The 22505-nt window shown below is 35.2% G+C and overlaps 1 protein-coding gene across 7 annotated transcripts in view; it reads right to left on the reverse strand.

Moving 5' to 3' along the window:
* Nucleotides 1–22505, reverse strand: part of DNM1L (dynamin 1 like) — a 63321-nt gene that overhangs the window by 18090 nt on the left and 22726 nt on the right. For 4 of the 7 annotated variants that reach the window (XM_068971289.1, XM_068971288.1, XM_068971285.1 and 1 more), the window contains exons 2-7: nucleotides 17703–17850; nucleotides 12386–12432; nucleotides 11896–11967; nucleotides 10568–10654; nucleotides 2113–2275; nucleotides 1600–1720 (exon numbers count right to left, since the gene is read on the reverse strand). In XM_068971289.1, the coding sequence (XP_068827390.1) occupies nucleotides 1600–1720; nucleotides 2113–2275; nucleotides 10568–10654; nucleotides 11896–11967; nucleotides 12386–12432; nucleotides 17703–17850 (638 nt within the window). Of the gene's footprint in view, nucleotides 1–1599; nucleotides 1721–2112; nucleotides 2276–10567; nucleotides 10655–11895; nucleotides 11968–12385; nucleotides 12433–14130; nucleotides 14170–17702; nucleotides 17851–22505 lie in introns of all 7 variants that reach the window. The other 3 variants (XM_068971290.1, XM_068971286.1, XM_068971284.1) reach the window with 1 other exon arrangement.

Raw genomic sequence — 22505 nt, forward strand, 5'->3', positions numbered from 1 at the left:
ACGCAGAAGCTGAAACTTCAATACTTTGGCCACCTGATGCAAAGAGCTGACTCATTTGTAAAGACCCTGATGCTGGGAAAGATTGAAGGCAGGAGGAGAAGGGGACGACAGAGGATGAGATGGTTGGATGGCATCCCTGATTCAATGGACATGAGTTTGGGTAAACTCTGGGAGCTGGTGATGGACAGGAAGGCCTGGTGTGCTGTGGTCTGTGGGGTCGCAAAGAGTCAGAAACGACTGAGCAACTGAACTGGACTGAAGTAGTTTGGATGGTGAAGAGGATGTCAATGATAGCCTAAAATTGATGATGATGGCCCCAGGAACTGTCTGTAATGCTTGACGTGACTTGTTTTATTTAATTCTCAAAACAATTCCATGTAATAGGTATTGTCTCATTTTATAATACAGTAAGGAAGGCCCAGAGAGATTAATTTACCCAAGGTCACATATTAAGTAATTCAGCCAAGATTCAAACTGTGTGACTTTTAAGTAAGCAATGTTTGAATAACGTAGGCCACATTATTACCATTAACCACACTCAAAAGCAGTACTCTTAAGTAACAGGTCAAAACATATGTGTCTTAATCAACTGTGTATTTTATCCATGGGCAAGAAACTAAATTGGAGAGTAGCCATCTACAAATACAACACTTTTATAACACTTGCTTGCCTTGAAAAGAGATAATGGGAATTAAAAAAAACAACAACAACAACAGTAGGGGTGAGGGAGAAAGACGTGTGATTAGAAGCAGACAAGTATAAAGACATCAATTAGTAACATGTTCATTTTAAAAGGTTTGAGACCAAAGATGTTAGGAATCATTTAAACCTGCATTACACCTAGTTTGTGGATGAACTGGGAGAAGAGAACCCAGACCTCATGGCAGTTTCAGTGCTTCCTATTTTATAAAGGTTTTGGACTAAGATCTTCATTTGAATCTGGCTCTGCTTTCACCAGCCATGTGACTTTGGTAAATGTATCACTTAGTAAGTTTCCTGATTGTAAAACAGACTAATATAATAGCTCTCAGGTATGTTGGGAAGGTTCAGAGAGATTCCATTTGCAAATTTCTCACAGGAGACTGTCCAAAACATAAGTAGACACTCAATAGTAATTAGTTTCCTGTCCATAATTTTTAATTTCAGCTACCTTTAGGTATTATTAGGATACCTTTAGTAAAATGTCTCCCAAGTCACATCCCAGCAATTGCATAGAATCACTAATGCTAGGGGTTCCATCGATCTATTAAAATACTACCACCTTAAAACTCTTTCTTGACTAGATGTAAACTAAATAATAGTTTTTTCTAATACAGTGCCCTCATCATACATAACATAACAGACAGGGATATTTTTTTTAAGCCTAGCCACTTAATTTTTTCCATTTTGTGGCACTGCTTACTTCATAAACATTTTCTGTTTAAAAGTATCTACAGGAGGTTTTAGTGAATTTCTTTTCTTCCTTTAGAGCAATGAATTCTTTAACAATACCAAGATTATAGTAAAAGGGGAAAATATAGGGACCGTATCACATTTCAGACTCAATCAAGAAGTTTACGTGTGCTTTGAAACAAGAACGCTGCAATCTTGATTGCTCACCTGTTAACTACTCCAATTATTCCCAGTTTGACCGGTATAACCCTTCCCATCAATACATCCATGGCATCAGTACCTGCATCCATGAGATCAAGTTTAGTGATTACAGCTAGGGTTCTGCGACCTAGTAAATGCAAAAATGAAAAGAAATGACCCATTAAATTAAGCTTTTAAGTATTAATAAAGGAAAATCCTAATTTATAATCCCACCTAACATTACCTCTGCCATCATTTTGGTAATGTTTCTCTAACCTTTGGTTACAAACAATTTTTTAAACTAATTTTAATCATGTTTAATTTTAAAGCTTTTTCACATATAATTTTTATTAGCTATTTTTGCCTAGCCTGTATAGCAATTTATCCATTTCCATCAAAATTTCTATTTGATACTGTAAGTAAAATAGAAAAGCATTATTAGCTAGAGATACTCCTTCTAAAAATTAAAAACGCCTCTCTTGAGGGCAGATTCACCTCTGTTAACCAAGCATCTCATTAAAAATAAATATCTATCCTTACCATCTGGATCTACCTCTCTTGAAATTTTAAGTGCCTCTGATGTTGCCATATCTGTATTAGCAGCAGTGACAGCGAGGATAATGGAATTTGGATTACTGATGAACCGAAGAATGAGCTCTCTGATTTGAAGCTCAATATCTTTAGGTTGATCACCTACAGGCACCTGAACAAAACAGAGATGATCAAGGAACAGGTAATAAAAATAAACTCAGCTTTTTTCCCTTCATTTAATGCACAGAATATAGGTGTTACTCCATTTACAGATAATTAAAATGAATTTATATACTTCAATGTACATATGAATTTGGTAATATGTATAAGTCTCAAAATGTAACTCCTGCAAATATTAAACATCTGCCATGTTAAGGATTGGTCAGTGTTAACTGTGACAAATTCATTCATTCACTCAATTAGCAAATATTTATCGACAACCTACTATATTTCAGGTACTATTCCATATATCAGATTATATCACAGCAGTGAATAAGACAAAGACCAAATTTCCTGCCTTCACTGAGTTTTAGTGATAAGAAGAAGGTAATAAACATTTATATACATAGTATCTAGGTGATGGTAAGACTATGGAAAAAATAAAGAACAAGACGCTAAGGAATACTTAGGTTACGCTAAGGAATACTTAGGTTAAAGCTTACACTTTAAGCTATTATTTTAAATTGGATTATGCTTTTAAATTGAGTAATCAGGGAGACCTCACCCAGACAATGACATTTAAGAGAATGACTGCAAACTGGAAGAGCTAAGGGAGAGGTACAGGCAGCTATCTGGGGATGAACATTTGAACACAATGGCAGAAGACTGACTGGAGCAAAAGGGATTAGAAGAGTAATAAGAGAAAGATCAAGTAGATACTTTAGATCTCTTTAAGAACATAAGCTTTTACTCTGAGTGAAATGGGAAGCCTCTAGAAAGCGTCTGAGCCAAAGAATGACAGAATCTTATTTTCACTTTAACAGTATCACTCAGGCTGCTTAGTTAATAAATTATGAGGAAGATGTTTTAGGAGACTATGGTGGTAATCCAGCTGAGATGACAGTGGCTCGCTCAGGATGGTAGCTATAAATTTGTAAGACGTGACAGAGTTCCTGATATACAGGCACACTTTGTTTTATTGCATTTTTCAGATTTTCCATTTTTTACAACAAGAAAGTCTACTGGAGCCAATTTTTCCAATAGCATCTGCTCACTCTGCCTCTGTATCACATTTTAGTAGTTCTTGAAATATTTCAAACCCTCCACCAGCAGAAAGATGACATCCAACTCACTGAAGGTTCAGATGGTTAGCATTTTTTTTAGAAGTATTTTTTAATTAAGCTATGTACACTGCTTTATTAGACATAATGCTGTACACACCTAACAGACTAGAGTACAGTTGATCCCTGAATAACACAGGGTTAAGGAGCACTGACCCCTTCACGTACTTGAAAATCTGCTTTTGACTCCCCAAAAACTTAACTACAAATATCCTCCTGTTGACTAGAAGCCTTATACCAACAATAGGCAATAACATATATTTTATATGTATTATATACTGTATTCTTACAATAAAGAAAACGTTGGTAAGAAAATTGTAAGGAAAATACGTTTACAGTACTGTATTCTGTCAATGCTTAAGTTTATGTCATCTGTTTACAAGATATCTCATCTATCAGTACCTACATCAATACTATCTTATGATACAAAGCACTGTTAGTTGTTATACATTACTGACACTAAATACAAAAAATAAAAAGATAATGTGAAAGAGAAATTGACATTTATTTAAAGATATAACAATTCATGCATTGATAATGAAGTAGCAATAAGATTGTTTTATGATAGCCTAGTATAATTGAAATGATTGCTTCACAGTAGCCTAGAATATGCAGCATTATAAAATGTTTATAGATTCCAGTGTTGAAGTCATATTCATAATACCACAGAGAAACCAATTACCTGTGATGATAGGCTGATATGTAGTTTCTCCAATTATAAGTGAAGGCATACTGTACAGTAATATAATTCTTTGAAAGCAAAGTTACAAAACAGTAAAAAACTAACACATTATTTTATATTAAAATATCACTCCTTTATGCTTATGTAGGGCTTTCCTGGTGGTTCAGACAGTAAAGAATCCACCTGCAATGCAGGAGACCTGGTTTAATCCCTGGGTTCAGACAATCCCCTGGAGAAGGGCATGGCAACCCACTCTAGCATTCTTGCCTGGAGAATCCCCATGGACAGAGGAGCCTGGCGGGCTACAGTCCATGGGGTTGCAAACAGTCAGATGCAACTGAGAGACTAAGCACATGCCTATGTAAGGAGAGGCTATTCACTTCAATACAAGTCTTGTACATGATGTTCTACATAATGAATACTTAGGCAATGATGACACAGATGACATAAAAACACACAGTTCTTCCCATATAGTTACTAGATTTCACAAGAAGACACATAAAACAGAACTCATGATTATTTGCTACTTGTTAAGTGGAAGTGGATCACCCTCATCTTCACATTAAGTAGATAAAAGAGAAAGAGAAAGAGCTGGTCTTGCTGTCTCAGGAGCAGCAGAGGCAGAAGTGGAGGAGGCTGAAAGGGAGGCAGGAGAGGTAGGCACACTCAGTGTAACTTGATGGAAATACATCATTATTTGTTTGATACTTTTTTCCACTCCAAAAATGTTTCTGTATGGTTCCATTCCTTCTTCAACCAAATCAAAAGTAGTCTTGAATAACTGTAACTTTTCTCACAAAGTGCCTAATGTTATGTTTTCCAGTACAGTTTCTTTTAAATCTTCTTTCCCATCAACTAAGCTTCTCAGGTGGCTTAACATTAAAGAATCTGCTTGCAATGCTGGAGATGCCGGTTCGATCCATCAGTCAGGAAGATGCACTGGAGGAGGGAATGGAAACCCACTCCAATATCCTTGCCTGAAGTATCCTGTGGACAAAGGAGCCTGGTAGGCTACAGTCTATAGAGTCAAAAAGAGTTGGACACCTGAAGTGCCATGCACACCCCTCATCTGGCACTGTTTCAGAAGCACTCATCTCCATCAAGTTGTCCTCTGTTAATTCCTCTCACGTAGTGTCTACTTTAGCTCTTGGATTTCTATGAGATCCATATCTTGAAAGCCTTCACCGATCTAACCCACTTTTTCTTTTTTGATCGTGTCCACAGTCGCTTTTATGATTTCCTTGATTGGCTCTGTTGTAAATGCTGAAGTCATATATAGCATCTGGATAGAGTTTTCTCCAGTGGGAATTTATTATTTCAGGCTTCACAGCTTTCATGGCTTTTTCAATAACATCTTCAATACTGTAATCCTTTCCAGACTTCCATGTTCTCTCTATCAGGGTTCTCTTCCATAGGAATGACAATCCTTTCCATACAGTGCCATATGTAATGAGCCTTAAAGGTCCATATGACCCCCTGATTTAGAGGGTGAATAAAGGACACTGTGTTAGGGGGAAGTAGACCTCTTCAACACCTGTGCCCTGGAGCAGTGTCTATACGGAAAGAACTTAAAGTCAGTCCATTACTAGAAAGGTATTTCCTGACTTCATGGACAAAGCACTGATGGAACCAATCCAGAAAAAGGGTTATCTGTGTCCAGGCCTTCTTGTTGAGCAACCAAAAGACTGGCAGCTGGTGTTTAATCTTTTGCCTTCAAGGATCAAGGGTTAGCAGCTTTATAGATAAGGGCAGTGCCAATCATAAACCCCCTGCATTGCACAGAATAGTAGAGCTGGCCTATCCTTTCCTTCCTTGAATTCTGGTGTTTATTTCTCTTCCTTACTAATAAATGTGCTTTGTGGCATTTTTTTTCAAGAATAGGGCACTTTCATCTGCATTAACATTAAAAACCTATTCAGGCAGATAACCTTTCACCTTAATGATTTTCTTAATGGCAACTGAGACCTCATCTGCTGCCTCCTATTAACTTGACTTTTTTTAAGCAAAACTTTCTAAGATTATCAAACTATCCTTTGCTGGCAATATAATAATAAAATAATAATAAAATATTATATTATTATATTTACATTAAAATATAAAATACTAATCCAGCTTTAGATCATTCACCTTCCTGTTGCCTTAAGTTTTCATATATTGAATATGTTTTTTCTCAAATCATGTTAGTCTACAGATATGCCTTTCCTATAGAAATCCTATACCCATATAAAAGCTCAAATTTCAATAAAAAAACATTTAACATAAAGTGCAAGGTTTTCATGCCTCCTGGCATAGTTGCAGCATTGCCTTCATGAATTTCCTTTTTTACAATACTTCTTAAGCTGGATTCATTCATCTTGAAATGGTGGGCAACCAAAGCTGCAGGCCTCAATCTACAGACAGAGTACATCAAGCATTTTAACTTCTTGTAATGTCATGACTTTTCCCTGCTTGTTGGGAGCTCTTCCAACATCACTAGTGGCACTTTATATGGGTCTCCTGGTGTTATTCAGGGTTTACAGTATTACACTAAACATGATGAAAAAATGCAAGAACCTCAGTTCAGTTCAGTTCAGTTCAGTCACTCAGTCATGTTCGACTTGTTGCGACCTCACGGACTGCAGCACCCCAGGCTTCCCTGTCCATCACCAACTCCCAGAGCTTGCTCAAACTTACGTCCTTCGAGTCAGTGATAGTATCCAATGGTTGTACCCTCTGTTGTCCCCTTCTCCTCCAGCCTTCAATCGTTCCCAGGATCAGGGTCTTTTCCAAGGAGTCAGTTATTTGCATCAGGTGGCCCATGTATTGGAGTTTCAGCTTCAGCATCAGTACTTCCAATGAATATTCAAGACTGATTTCCTTTAGGATTGACTGATTTGATCTCCTTGCAGTCCAAGGGACTCTCAAGAGTCCTCTACAACACCAAAGTTCAAAAGAATCAACTCTTCAGTGCTCAGCTTTCTTTATAGTCCAACTCTCACATCCATACATGACTACTGGAAAAATCACAGCTTTGACTAAACGGACCTTTCTCGGCATAGTAATGTCTCTGCTTTTTATATGCTGTCTAGGTTGGTCATAGCTTTTCTTCCAAGGAACAAGCATTTTTTAATTTCATAGCTGCAGTCACCATCTTCAGTGATTTTGGAGACCAAGAAAATAAAGTCTGACACTGTTTCCATTGCTTCCTCATCTATCTGCAATGAATTGATGGGACTGGAAGCCATGATCTTAGTTTTTTGAATGTTGAGTTTTAAGCCAGTGTTTTCACTCCCTTCTCACTTTCATCAAGAGGCTCTTCAGTTCCTCTTCGCTTTCTGCCATAAGGGTGGTGTCATCTGCATATCTGAGGTTATTGATATTTCTCCTGGCAATCTTGATTCCAGCTTGTGCTTCCTCCAGCCCAGCGTTTCACATGATGTACTCTGCATATAAGTTAAATAAGCAGGGTGACAATATACAGCCTTGACGTACTCCTTTTCCTATTTGGAACCAGTCCATTGTTCCATGTCTGGTTCTCACTGCTTCTTGACCTACACACAAATTTCTCAGGAGGCAGGTCAGGTGGTCTGGTATTCCCATCTCTTTCAGAATTTTCCAGTTTATCGTGATCCACATAGTCAAAGGCTTTGGCATAGTCAATAGAGCAGAGGTAGATGTTTTTTTGGAACTCTTGCTTTTTTCTATTATCCAATGGATGTTGGCAATTTGATATCTGGTTCCTCTGCCTTTTCTAAATACAGCTTGATCATCTCGAAGTTCACGGTTTACGTATGGTTGAAGCCTGGCTTGGAGAATTTGGAGCATTACTTTACTAGCAAGTGAGATGACTGCAATTGTGCAGTAGTTTGAGCTTTCTTTGACATTGCCTTTCTTTGGGATTGGAATGGAAACTAACTTTTTCCAGTCCTGTGGCCACTGTTGAGTTTTCCAAATTTGCTGGCATATTTAGTGTAGCACAATATCACAGCATCACAGAATCATCTTTTACGATTTGTAATAGCTCAACTGGAATTCCATCACCTCCACTAGCTTTGTTCTTAGTGATGCTTCTTCCTAAGGACCACTTGACTTCAGACTCCAGGATATCTGGCCCCAGGTGAGCATTTTACAGTATTATACTAAACATGATGAAAAAATGCAAGAACCTCAAGAGATCACATTTTACTGTGATATGCAATTTACTGGAGCGATGAACTACTCAGAAATGATTTGTGTCACACAACATTTTGGGATACTCAACAACACTTGAGCTCAGTGCAACAGGAATAGCAGGTGGCTGTGAAATTATTACACTAGTACAGTATGTACCACGGCCAATCTTATGCAGTTATGATTCAATACTGCATCTTCACATTTACTTACATTCCTTTCTACTTAAAGCACCACGTACAGTCTATGTCTGTGTGTATAGGTTTTGATAAATTTTAACTTTTTACACTAGATTTACGAATTTTTATTAATCTTTTTCAGTTGTTCTAGGGTATGCAGTTGTCTGCAAGTTTTTTAAAATTGTTACAAATCTTCAAAAAATTTTCCAATATATTTATTAAAAAAAATTCACTTATCACATCTAAGTAGACCCATGTAGTTCAAACCCTCGTTCAAGGGTCAATTGTATAGTATAAAGATAACTTTTATATGCACTAGATAAACAAAAAAAATTGTATATTTGTTTTACTGTGATACTTACTTCACTGCAATATTCACTTACCAGGATGGTCTGGAACCAAATTTGAAATTTCACAACATATGCCCGTATTTTAAGTTAAGGAAAGCTAACAGGATTTGCTAACACGTATTGAGTATGTCAAAACCTTTGTTTGAATCACCATGAACTGTGGAAAATTCTGAAAGAGATGGGAATACCAGACTACCTGACCTGCCTACTGAGAAACCTATATACAGGTCAGGAGGCAACAGTTAGAACTGGACATGGAACAACAGACTGGGTCCAAATAGGAAAAGGAGTACGTCAAGCCTGTATATTGTCACCCTGCTTATTTAACTTATATGCAGAGTACATCATGAGAAATGCTGGGCTGGAAGAAGCACAAGCTGGAATCAAGATTGCCAGGAGAAATATCAATAACCTCAGATATGCAGATGACACCACCCCTATGGCAGAAAGTGAAGAGGAACTAAAAAGCCTCTTGATGAAAGTGAAAGAGGAGAGTGAAAAACTTGGCTTAAAGCTCAACATTCAGAAAACGAAGATTGTGGCATCTGGTCCCATCACTTCATGGGAAATAGATGGGGAAACAGTGGAAATAGTGTCAGATTTTATTTTTTTGGGCTCCAAAATCACTGCAGATGGTGACTGCAGCCATGAAATTAAAAGACACTTACTCCTTGGAAGGAAACTTATGACCAACCTAGATAGCATATTCAAAAGCAGAGAGATAACTTTGCCAACAAAGGTTCATTTGTCAAGGCTATGGTTTTTCCAGTGGTCATGTATGGATGTGAGAGTTGGACTGTGAAGAAAGCTGAGCGCTGAAGAACTGACGCTTTTGAAATGTGTGTTGGAGAAGACTCTTGAGAGTCCCTTGGACTGCAAGGAGATCCAACCAGTCCATTCTGAAGGAGATCAGTCCTGGGTGTTCTTTGGAAGGAATGATGCTAAAGCTGAAACTCCAGCACTTTGGCCACCTCATGCAAAGAGTTGACTCATTGGAAAAGACTTTGATGCTGGGAGGGATTGGGGGCAGGGGGAGAAGGAGACGAGAGAGGATGAGATGGCTGGATGGCATCACGGACTCGATGGACATGAGTTTGAGTGAACTCCGGGAGTTGGTGATGGACAGGGAGGCCTGGCATGCTTCAATTCATGAGGTTTCAAACAGTTGGACACAACTGAGCGGCTGAATTGACCTGAACGGAAAGTAGGGTGTAGGATAAGAAATGTCAAAGATGACTGCAAACTTTTTGGCTAAGCAACTGGTACAACAGAGTTGCCATTTATTGAGATGGGGAAACTATAGAAAGACCAAGTCAGGTTGAGGGACAGATCAGGCATTTGGTATTAGACACATCATGTTTTAAGGTTGGACGTGTATATGTCAAGTAGACATACAAGATGAATATATAAGTCTGGAAATATCTGAATGTTGTCAGCATACAGACACTCATATTTAAAGTCATAAGACTGGATGAAATCATCAAGCGGTTAAGTGTACCCCTTTGACAATAGGTCCAAAAAGTGAGCTATGGGATACTCACCGTTTAGACATTGAGAAGATAAGTAATCAACAAGAGAGACTGAGAAGGAGTGGTTGGTAAGATCAGAAATAATCCTCTAGAGTGTGGTGTCCCAGAAGCTGAGTAAAGAAAAGTGTTTCAAGGAGAAAGGGGGGTTCTACTCTGTCAAATGTTGCTGAAAGATCAAGATAATTGCAAAAAAAAAAAAAAAGGCTGATCAATCCATATGAGGTTAAGGAAAAACGATGTCGTTCAAGTAAAAACAAACATGACCACATCCACAACGAGTAACAACTAGTTTTACCTTGGTCATTCCTGGCAAGTCCACAAGTGTCAGATTGACAACATTGGGTGAAAAAATCTTAAGATGAATTGGTTCAGGGCTTACTCCCTAAAAATAAATTTTATAATATTATATTAAAATCACATTAAAATGTCAATGAAATAAAAATGCTAAAGCAAAACCTCATTTCAAGTATTATATATTAGATGCTTTTAAATGTTAAACCATAATCTCTAAAACATTTCAATAATCAAAACCTAATGAAACGTATAGAAAATAAGGCAGCCTGCCATAGGTTATACTCCTATCCAACCTTATACTATTAATATACACAATTTATTACCTGTTATTTCACATTCTTTTCTCCTGATTCTCAGCAGATAACATTTCTTAAATATGTTTAATAGACTCAGTACTGAACAAAAGAACAATGTATCAGTATCCAAATTTATGAGGTTCTTGAATTCAAAATGAGACATAAGTAACAAGTAATCCAAATCAGGGAAATATGGCAGTAGTAACTAACAAGTAACCTACCCAGAGTTCAATAATAAATCTTGTCAATCACTCTAATAGAGACAAATATTTTGAATAGGCATAAAGAAATTAACATGGCTCCAAAAATGCCTTTGGGTCAGGAAAACCTTTCCAACACAGTATCCAGGAGATAAAAGGACTCAATAAATATATTTTTTTAATATTAGTGCTCAGCTCAGGCCAGTTGTGCAATTAAATGTATCCATCCAAGAATGGAGGTAAAAACACAAAGGGAAGGGAACAGAAAGGTAGTAAGAATAAAGAAAGAAGACAGAGAAAATAGTAGCATTTAAAGAAGGCAGTAACAGTACCTCCTTTAAATGTGCCTCATTTACCATATAATGGTATCTGAGACCTCTAATTTAAATTCTCAGAATCTTAGAAAACAATTCAGTTGTTAACATTACTTTTCATTTTCACTGGGAAAAGAAAAAAACACCTTGCTTTGCCTCTCTTTGCTTTCATAATTAAATCTCGATTTACTCAGGTAAGAAAAAGAGCTCTTCAAAATAAATGTATCTTGTAAGTTATATATTGCTTCTTGAGTTAGAGTACAATCAATCCAGCAGAAAAAAATAACACTGTAGAAAGTATGAAATAGAATAGCTATATAATAAAGTGATATATACAAGATCAAGAATAAACATCTAAATGAAATACCTGTTTATATATGAAAGCTCTAAGAAACAAAAGTGGTTTTATATGAAGTTTTTATATATTTGAGAAAATACTCCATTAGTTTAAACAACCAGAATACTCTTAATGATAAATTTACTGACAGTTATACTTTCCAGCTCTATAAAGATGCCTACCTTATTATTTCCTGAAATCCTTTCTGTTTCATTTTCAATTTCTTGTCGAATTTCATCAAAATCTGTGTAAAGCTAAAAATTATTGAAACAAAAATACTATTCAAAATAAGATATAAAAAATTCCTAAGAGGGCTTTGATAAATTTCAAGGATGTCTATGGATCTGCTTCAGAGAATTAATAAACAAATTCTAATATACACAAACATCATTCTGAGCCAAAGAGTCAGAGTTTATATGAGTTTTCAAAGCTCCTTGAGCCTACAACAGTTAAGAGTCTACAAATTAGACAGAATAAGGCTCAGTTTAAAATGTTTTCCAAATAAACTACTATGGTTAGAAATGTTACTAAGATAAGATTTATTTTATAGGAACTGCTTCAAGATAACAGTGCTACATTGCCAATCATAAGAAAACTAAATTATCAGTTATCTGTACCAAAAAAAAAATGTTTTCAACATGTTACTTCTTCAACATATTTTTGTATGATTACCTTATTTTTGGTGTGAAGAAATTTACCCCATTCTTCTGCTTCAACTCCTGGAAAAAGAGAAACCTCACTTATTGAAAACTATGGAAATTAGTTAGGAATTCAAAAAGACAGTACAATATTATTTGTTCCTACTTTGCCACTAACTATAAGCTAACATATTTGAAATCTGGTTTTTAACTAATAAAACTGTTCACCTCTCCCCATATTATAATAAAATATGTATACTTTATTTTTTTTGGTATCTAAAACTTTTTATTTGAGCAAGTAAATATAAAGTTATTTTAAAAAGACCTTAACCCATATATTAAATGATTCACTACAATTCTGTAAAATGAATAACTCCTTCTAATCCATTATGTGTTCAGTTAAAATTGTTTCTTCCAAGAATCCTCCATATGTAGTTCAATAGTCCCTCGTTCTGTATTTAGTATAATTCAGAGCAATGGCCAATTAAGTATTAGATTATATTTAACTGTTCATTTTCATCCAATCTGGGACCTGTCTTTTTTGAACTTTTTATTTTGTATTAGGGTACAGCCAATTAACAATGTTGTGATGTTTTCAGGTGAACAGAAAAGGGACTCAGCCATACATATACTGTATACTTTATTTTTAAATATCTTACATATAAAAGCAATTTTATCTGATGAAAATACTCAAGCTAACGGCCAAAAGAACACTTATGAATCATACTGAATAATAATGCAAAGAGCATATATTGTAGACTTACACACATAACTCAAGGTAAAAATTCGCAATATGTCAACAAAATAGCTAACTTTTTGTTCTGTTTTCTCGTTTTTCATTTTAATTCAGTTTACTGTTGGCAACCCATAAAGTCACAATTTGCTGTTACTTTAAAGAGCTCTCAGTAGCATGAAGGTATTCTGTATGCATTTTCAAGGTGACTTTCTTCCCCCAGGAACAAGATTATGTTTTCCCTTGGAACTGAAGGTAGGAAAGAAGTGAAATGGCAAGGGGTGGGAGGTTGGGGGAACCTGACATGTACACTGTATGGAATTGCTACTCGCCAGTAGTTTCCAATAATAGGTCTGTTCCTCTTGCACTTGCTGAAAAAAGGAAAAAATTATTCATTTTAGGTACTGTTTTGAGTGGCCTAAGACTTGGAGAGCAAATTTTGCTCTAATTTTTCCAGACAAGCTAGAATGTAGAAAAATTAACTTCGCCTTCTCCAAGCACAGCTATTCTGCTTTTGTCAAATTCACAGTTTTAAATGTCTTAATGATTAACATATATCAGCCACCTGATATCAAAATAAAAATGACTCTAAGATATTCAAGTAAATATTTACAGAGGAAAAGGTGGAGCAGTTTCTTTGATGGGTAAAGGTAACAAAACTGGATCCTTTTTGCAAATAAAATGCTCACCCACTTGAAGCTTAGTACCTTCTTCCAAGAAGTCTCATTGGAGGATTGGAATAATCTAAGTGAACAGAACTCAGAGGCAAGTACTATATTTAATTTACCTTATCATATAGAAGAGGTCTGGCTTCACAAGCATGTTTTTTAAAATAAAAATAAAATAAATTACATTCACCAAAAAAAGCCTGCATTGTGATGCAATGCCAAAAGGTAACAAGAACCACTAACACCTGCAATCAATCAATGTGGATAAGCAAATAAAAATGGAAGAAAAAAAAAACGCACACAGCCTGTAAGAGTACAAAAGCACACATGCAGGCATAATAGGAAAAGAAGGGCCAAAAACAAATGGATAAAGGAAACCTTTAGAAAGGTGTCTTGAGTTTTTCCATGTAGCAGGGTCTGTAGTCAAAGAGAAATAGCACAGAGTGAGAAGTTAAGTGCTTATCCCTAATATTTCAAACCTTTCTAAAAAATCAAATGTGCAAGAACCTGAACACATTTCAAATGCATTCAGTTATTCCAAATTTACAACTGTAAACTTTCCATTACAATTAGTTATAATTAGAGGGATGTATATAATGTTTAAATGGCATAAATGAAGTATATTGAGTGTCATAATTTATTTTTATTTTCCATTACATTAATTTTATCACCTCTGGTTTCTAATTCTAATATAAGTGGATTGAAACTAATTTACTGTTCAGAAATTTGCTATCTGATAACTACAGGAAAAGATAAATTACCTAATGAAAAAAATCTACAAAACATATCAAATACATCTTGAAAGTAATAAAATCTTGTAAGTAAATATGAAAGCACTACCCTAATTGCTAAGACTGAACTTAATAGGGGTTTATTTTCTTTGAAATATATAATAAATTTAACAAAAACAGTTTTGCTATTCAGTCAGCATGCCACTTTTGGATTTAGTCTAAAAGATCTGAGGACATAAATGAAAGGTAATCATGAAGTTCAAAGTTTAAACTAAACCACTTGAAAACAGTTTTTGTTTTTAATAAGATTTATCAGAAAATTCTTTTACATTGGCAGAAGTGGGGAGCAAGATGAGAAATACTATAAATCTATATATTGACACCTAAATTATATTATGTAGTTGGCAGAATGATCTCATGTTAAATAAATTTTTCTGATATTATACATGCTTAATATGTAAATATTTTATAAGAGTTTAACCAGTTTTGATGGACCTATCCATGTTATGTTAGAATCCACTGCTTTTAAACTTACCTATTAATGGTAACTTAGGTCTTTGTTACATAATAAAGTCATTTATGTATAGATTACAAATCCCTATACAAAATGGTTAGAGACTAATTTTTTCTTTTTTGAAATTCTCCTGTTTTCCTCCCCTTTCTCTTCTATGGTTGCCAGGCTGCCAAGTCGTTCATACTTTTCTGGCTGTCTCTTGCTTCATTGTTTCTAATTTCCTCTAGAATAGAGTGATTTATGATAAGGTAGAATTGTTTATCCTGAGGATAAACAGGCTTTAATGATACGGTAAAGAACTATCCTAATTATTAATAAGATACATGAGATTTAGTACTCAAATGTTACAAAACCTATTTTATGTTCTGGGTGGCTAAGCTGTCATTTTAAGTATTATGTTTTTTAATATAAAAAATAAGCACTAAGCTTGGGGGAAAAAAAAACTATATAGGTAAAGATATGCAGATTTACTGACCTACCACCACCAATAAGAGACATCAACAAAACAAAGTGAACAATACAAACAGATAACAAGAACTGACACCTCTACAGTTGTGAAATGTACACCCTTTCTAGAAATACTGCCCACGTACTCTGACAGAAAAGATATCATATGCCCTTTCCAAGGTGACTTAAGAAAATTAAGAGTTAAGAGAAATAGACATCATCATACAGTTTCATGAAGTTGTAGTTTAAGGTATTTGGTAAATTTGATGATATTAGCAAGATTGAAATTTTTGAATAATTATTCTATACATTTGAAATTGGACCACAAATTAGCCCAAAATGATTTAATTCAAGGTTCAGAATTTCAATAATAAAGAATTATTACAGAGATGCAAAGTGATAAATAACATACCTACCTAATATAATCAAATGACTTCTACACATCCTCTGGCATCCTATCCAAAAATATTACTTGTAACATCTACAACTTCATTAATCTGCTTTAGTGATTAACTTTCTCTAGTCCTTGCAGATGCTCATGACATGTCTTTTTTAAAATCCCTTTAAAATAAAAATCAAGCTATCACCACCCAGTAAGTGAAGGAAAAGATAAGATACATAAATTAAAGTAACTTCACTGCATCAAACTAATGAAACTGCTGGAGAAGGCAATGGCACCCCACTCCAGTACCCTTGCCTGGAAAATCCCATGGACAAAGGGGCCTGGTAGCCTACAGTCCATGGGGTCGCAAAGAGTCGGACACGACTGAGCGACTTCATTTTCACTTTTCACTTTCATGCATTGGAGAAGGAAATGGCAACCCACTCCAGTATTCTTGCCTGGAGAACCCCAGGGACAGAGGAGCCTGGTGGGCTGCCGTCTATGGGGTCTCACAGTCAGACATGACTGAACCAACTTAGCAGCAGCAGCAGCAGCAATGAAACTGCATTTAAAACAGATCTCTTGCAGAATGAGAAACAATCGTAGTACTCTGCTGCAAATGTAATTTAATAACTAGAACATTTTACAGACTTTTATAAGTAAGACAGATGGCTTCCCTGATGGCTCAGACGGTAAAAGAAGCTGTCCACAATATGAGAGACCAGGGTTCAACCCCTGGGTTGGGAAGATTCCCTGGAGAAGGGAATGGCAACTCACTTCCGTATTCTTGCCTGGAGAATCCCACAGACAGAGGAGCCTGGTGGGCTACAGTCCATGGGGTCACAAAGAGTTGGACATGACACAACTAACGCACAAATAAGACAGAGTCTGAGCCAAACACTGAAGATCAAATATATTACTCTCATCAAACACTCCAAACTTCACTAATGTAAATGTACAGTATATAATAGGGCACATATTTAATAAGCAAACTTAAATATGTTGATAAAGAGAGCATTTCTTAAAATATTTTCAGTGTAACCAAAGAAGAAAGGATGATGCATCTCTTATCCTGATACTCCACATTTACTATTTGGGTGAGGGAGGAATCTAAAGAATCAAAGTAATACATGCTATACGTAAGTCTTAGCAAAATAAGCATAGTAACAATAATAATAATAATTAGGGACTTTCCTGGCAGTCCAGTAGTTAAAAAGACTCTATGCTTCCACTGCAGGGGATACAGGTTGGATCCCTGGTCAGGGAACTAAATAAGATTGCACATGCTGTGCAGTGTGGCAAAAATAATAATTTTTTTTCAAAAAATTCTTTCTACAAATAATATTTATCTTGGATCGAAGGGCCAAAGATTCAAAATTCACAGGGACATGGCAAGACAGAAAAGTGAAGGTGAGATAACACTGTTATGCTGAAAAGCTGAATCATTTTACTTTTATTTAAAATAAAATCTTTTAAACTAGAATCTAAAATATTTAAATTCTAAAACAAAGTGAAAAAAACATTGCTTTAAACACTAGGAAAAAAGTTTAAAACATTCCAAAAGACACAAAAACTTTTAAAAATAACTGATTCTTGTTTACTAAGTATCTCACTAGATCCTCCACTAAATAGTGTTAACAGGTTTACTGAACTACATTACCAAAAAGATTCTTTCAAAAAAGTTGACTCACAGTCCTCAAAAAAAAAAAAAAAAAATTACTCCCTTTTTACATGAGAAAAGACATGTATCACTTTCTTTACAGGACTTCTGACTTCACTACAGCCACTAATTTCTGTTTAATTAACTCATATCTTTTTAAGATTGACCAAAAATGAAGGAATTTTAAATAATTTTTATTCCAATTCTAAAATTTACCATTTTCTTCTCCTGTCGTTTTTCGTTTATCTTCAGGCGAAACATGGACTAGCTGCAGAATGAGAGGTCTCCGGGTGACAATACCAGTGCCTCTGGGAAGCAGGTCCCTCCCCACTAGGCTTTCTAGCACTGAGCTCTTTCCACTGCTCTGAAAATGGAATACACAAGAGCAAAATGAGTTTCTTAACAGATTTTTTTGCAACTCAGTAACACTATACTATATAATTTTAAAAAATTATTGCAAAGTCTTTTAAAATGAAATAAAATTAGTTGTACTTTCAATTATATGATCTTTATTTCTTTAAAATAGAAAGGTACAAAAAGAATATAAATGCTAGTACAAAATAAAATCTGTAATTAAAAAAACAGAATATAAAGGTTCTACTTGCCCATAATTTTCCTACCTTTTCTGATACTCTCCCAACCATACAATATTGGTGTGTATATATATGTGAGTGTGTATAAGGTATTTTCAAAACCCATATAATATTGGTATACATAAATTATGCCCATAACATGGAGATATTTTACTCTAAATGAGGTAGTATTATGTGTATTTTTCTCTAACTCACTTTTTATTGTAACAATCAGGGATATCATTCCATATCCATATTTTAACTTTTGTGCTTAATAGTTAAATAATATTCTGCACGTAAAACCAAACCCTAACTGACGGACATGTAAATGGGCCTTGCTACAATGCTGCAATGAACATGATTTGTACATACAACCATACTCACTTATTCTTTCATTAGACTTATTTAATAGGAGGCACCACGCTGTGCTTCATATTCAATCTGCTACATCCACATCAGCACTGGTCATTACTTTTTTGACTCTTAACTACTTTTTTTGGATTAACACTGACAGTTCATTTATATTTGCATTTCTTTATTATTCAGTCAAGTGTCACTTTCTTTAAGGACCTTTTGTATATCTCCTTTGGTGATCTGCTTGTTCAAATGCTGCTACAGTATGTTTCTCATTAGTTTAAAGATCTTTATCCATATAAGTATTTATCTTTTGTTATGTTGAATATTTTCCCTTAACTTTTTATTTTGAAAATTTCAAAGCCACAAGAGTTGCAAGAATAGTAACAGTGAATACTCATATATCTGAACAAAGATACCCTATATCTTAACCAATTATTAACATTTTGACATATTTGCTTTGTCTCTTCTTACACATGCACATACCTTTTTCTTTTGCTGTCTCTTTTGTGTTAGTTAATATGTCATGACATTTCATCCCTAAATATTGTGCCATAGCTCTAAGAAAACAGCATTCTATATAATCACAATGATCTCACTGAGGAAATTTAGCCAACACAATACTAATGAACAGTAAATTATCAAATATATATAAACCCATTGTCCCTATTATACATTTTTATATAACACATAAATTTGAAAATTTTGCTATTTTTTCAACTTGGTAATTCATATGTTTTCCTGTAACAGTATTTTTTCTGTACTGTATTTTTTCTTAATCAAAACCAGTACATCTTCTAATTTCTTACTCTCTACAAAGGCAAAAACCCTAAGCTCATCTACTGTATCAGAAAGGGTTTTCAGGAAACAGATGGCCCACTCAAGTTAGATTAATTTAAGGAGTTTATTTACAAGCAGACTATTTACAAAGTTTTGGATGAGGGGGTCACAAGAGATAGTGGAATAACCCAGGCTAGTGGCAACACAGCAGCTCCTATCACCCACAAGCTCGGATTTTCAGGGAAAGCCAGCACCTACACATAGGAAGTCGAGTCAGGGGAGAATATACCCAGACTTTAGTCCCCTCCTTTTCCCAAGTCCTGTCAAGGATCCCCATTTCCAAATCCAGTCAGAAGGAAAAAACTTTAAGGGCCCATTCCTGTTGTCCAGAAAGGTCCCTATGATGGAGAACAGTAATGTTGAGTATATAAAAGTGGGTCAAATTTAAAATTTGGTGGTTTTCGATGGCTAAGTCAAAAATTTCTCTTGGTAAATGTCACATTGCACTTGAAAATGTGTGTGTCCTTTTCAACTATCTTTTGATATTGATCTCTAACATAATTTCACAATGATAAGGGAACAGACTCTGTATGATTTCAATACCTTCGTTGTTTAGTCGCTAAGTCATTTCTGACTCTGTGACCTCATGGACTGCAGCACGCCAGGCTTCCCTGTCCTTCACTATCTCTATTCAATGCCTTTAGACCACAAAATTTTTGCACCTTGTTTTACGTTCTTGGATATGTTTCAGTGTCTCCTAGTTTACAGTCTATGGGAACTTGAATAGGAATTTGCGTTGTGACAAAACTGTATAAATCTTTATTATGTTGCATTGGTTCACCATGATTTTCAGACCTACTATATCCTTCTACTTCTCTGTATATTCATTCTATTAATTTTTGAGTTTGACATTGAACTAAAAATCTTAATGTAGCTACTTAAACTGTTCACTTCTAATATTTTACCTTTATGTTCTTTTTTCTGACCAAATTTCCCAGTTGACTATGACAATGATTTTTTGTGTCAAATCTGCATTTTATTGATTTCACTTTGTAATTATTTATTTATTTAAATTATTTATATTGAAATAAAAATAATAATTATTTATTTTTAATACGGTTAATTTCTTCTATCAGTATGCACAAAACACCTCCCAGTTTCAGCTGGTATTCTTAAATGGTCCTCCAGACTTTCCAGTAATTGGCTATTTTTTGATTCTCACATTCATTTGAAATTCCATGGCTTCCTTCTTCTTAAGTAGAAATTAATACACAGGTCTTGGAACTCTTAGTGGTCTATTCCCAAACCACTGGTATGTGAGGGTTTGTAGAAAGAAACAAGGTCAACTAATTTTCTCGTCAATGTTCATAGATCTGGGGTTTTCCTATATGTTCTGTTCTTATGGGAAAGTCATACAAGATTAAGAAACTATTCTACCATTGCTGCCATCCTCCCAGAATCCCCAAATACAAAAAAATGGTTATGTCTCTGTGGGAAAAATGAACATTCATCTGGGTAGCCAATATTTTTTTAACTGGGAGGTAGACACAATGGTGTCCTAATATTCTTTGTATCTTTTTGATGTTTTCAGTATTTCAAAACAATTTTTTAATCCTTCAAATGTGGCACATGATTTTATACTGATGAGGAAATTAAAGAAGTTACACTTCCACCTCCCTCCCATACCTTAAGCAGATATTTGGTACAGCCACACACAGCTTGGATATAGGTCACAGATTACTCCTTTTGTACACTCTGTCCTTCTGTGCAAGTGATCTATACTAACTTAAGTGCCCAACTCTGCTAGAAAGTTCAAAGTATTAGTCAAGCTACAACAGATATCTGGAAACAATTCAGGTAATATTCCAATTTTATTTCACAATATCATGAATGGGAAATAAAAGAATTTAAAAATTTTTTTCTGTTCTTATTGTCCAGTTATTTATGCTTCACTGCATTTGATGAATGGTTATAGTAGAAATGGATACAGAATTTTATAATCAATTAATTCCCCCAGGAACTCTAAATTTTAAACATTTCTCCATGTCATCTAATATTATTTACTGATGCATATTAAAAGTATGATGCCAATCTGAGTCTTTTTCCCTTTCAGGAAATCTTTTTTTCCTCCTTTCTTCTATTTTGATACTTGGGAGAATTCTGGGGTTTTGTAAAAGTTTAGATTTCAGAAATTTACCCAGGTTATGTCAATCCTTTCAATATTTGTGCCCAGCAACTGAAATATGAAGATGTGGGGAACTTTGGCTTATTGTTTGATTATTCTTTGTCCCTCTGTTCCAAGTGTTCTTTCTCAATTAACTATGACAAGGATTTTGGCTCTCTTAGCTCTCACCAACAAGTCTCTTATCTCTAATTAATTTCATAATACATGATTTTGATTTGTCTTTTAATAGAATTTCTAAAGTTATTTTTCTATTTCATAAATTAGGTTCTCAACAATATCAATGTGACTGTTGTTCCCCATCACCCACTATGCCATTTTATTCCTCCTTCTTAAATACATCACAAAAAATACTTCTTAAATTCCTCTCCTAAATTCTGTATCAAATTCATTTTGTTACTCTGATTATCTACCTTAGTCTCCTCCTTTGCGGCTACTGCTTTTCAATGTTTAAATCTACCAAATTTTAAACATTGCCAACTTTTTTTTTTTTCCAGTTCAGTTCAGTACGTCAGTCGTGTCCGACTCTTTGCGACCCCATGGACTGCCGCACGCCAGGCCTCCCTGTCCATCACCAACTTCTGGAGCTTACTCAAACTCATGTCCATTGAGTCGGTGATACCATCCAACCATCTCATCCTCCACTGTCCCTTTCTCCTCCTGCCTTCAATTTTTCACAGCTTATCAGGGTTTTTTCCAAAGAGTCAGTTCTTCACATCAGGTGGCCAAAGCATTGGAGTATAAGATTCAGCATCAGTCCTTCCAATGAATATTCAGGACTGATTTCCATTAGGGTAGACTGGTTCTATCTCCTTGAAGTCCAAGGGACTCTCAAGAGTCTTCTCCAACACCATAGTTCAAAAGCATCAATTCTTCAGCACTCAGCTTTCTTTATAGTCCAACTCTCACATCCATACATGACTACTAGAAAAACCAAAGCTTTGACTAGACGAGCCTTTATTGGCAAAGTAATGTCTATGCTTTTTAATATGCTGTCTAGCTTGGCCATAACTTTCCTTCCAAGGAGCAAGCATCTTTTATTTCATGGCTGCAATCACCATCTGCAGTGATTTTGGAGTCCAAGATAATAAAGTCTATCACAGTTTCCCCATCTATTTCCCATAAAGTGAT

Source organism: Capricornis sumatraensis, chromosome 4 (genome assembly GCF_032405125.1).
Source record: "Capricornis sumatraensis isolate serow.1 chromosome 4, serow.2, whole genome shotgun sequence".
Classification (NCBI taxonomy): Eukaryota; Metazoa; Chordata; class Mammalia; order Artiodactyla; family Bovidae; genus Capricornis; species Capricornis sumatraensis.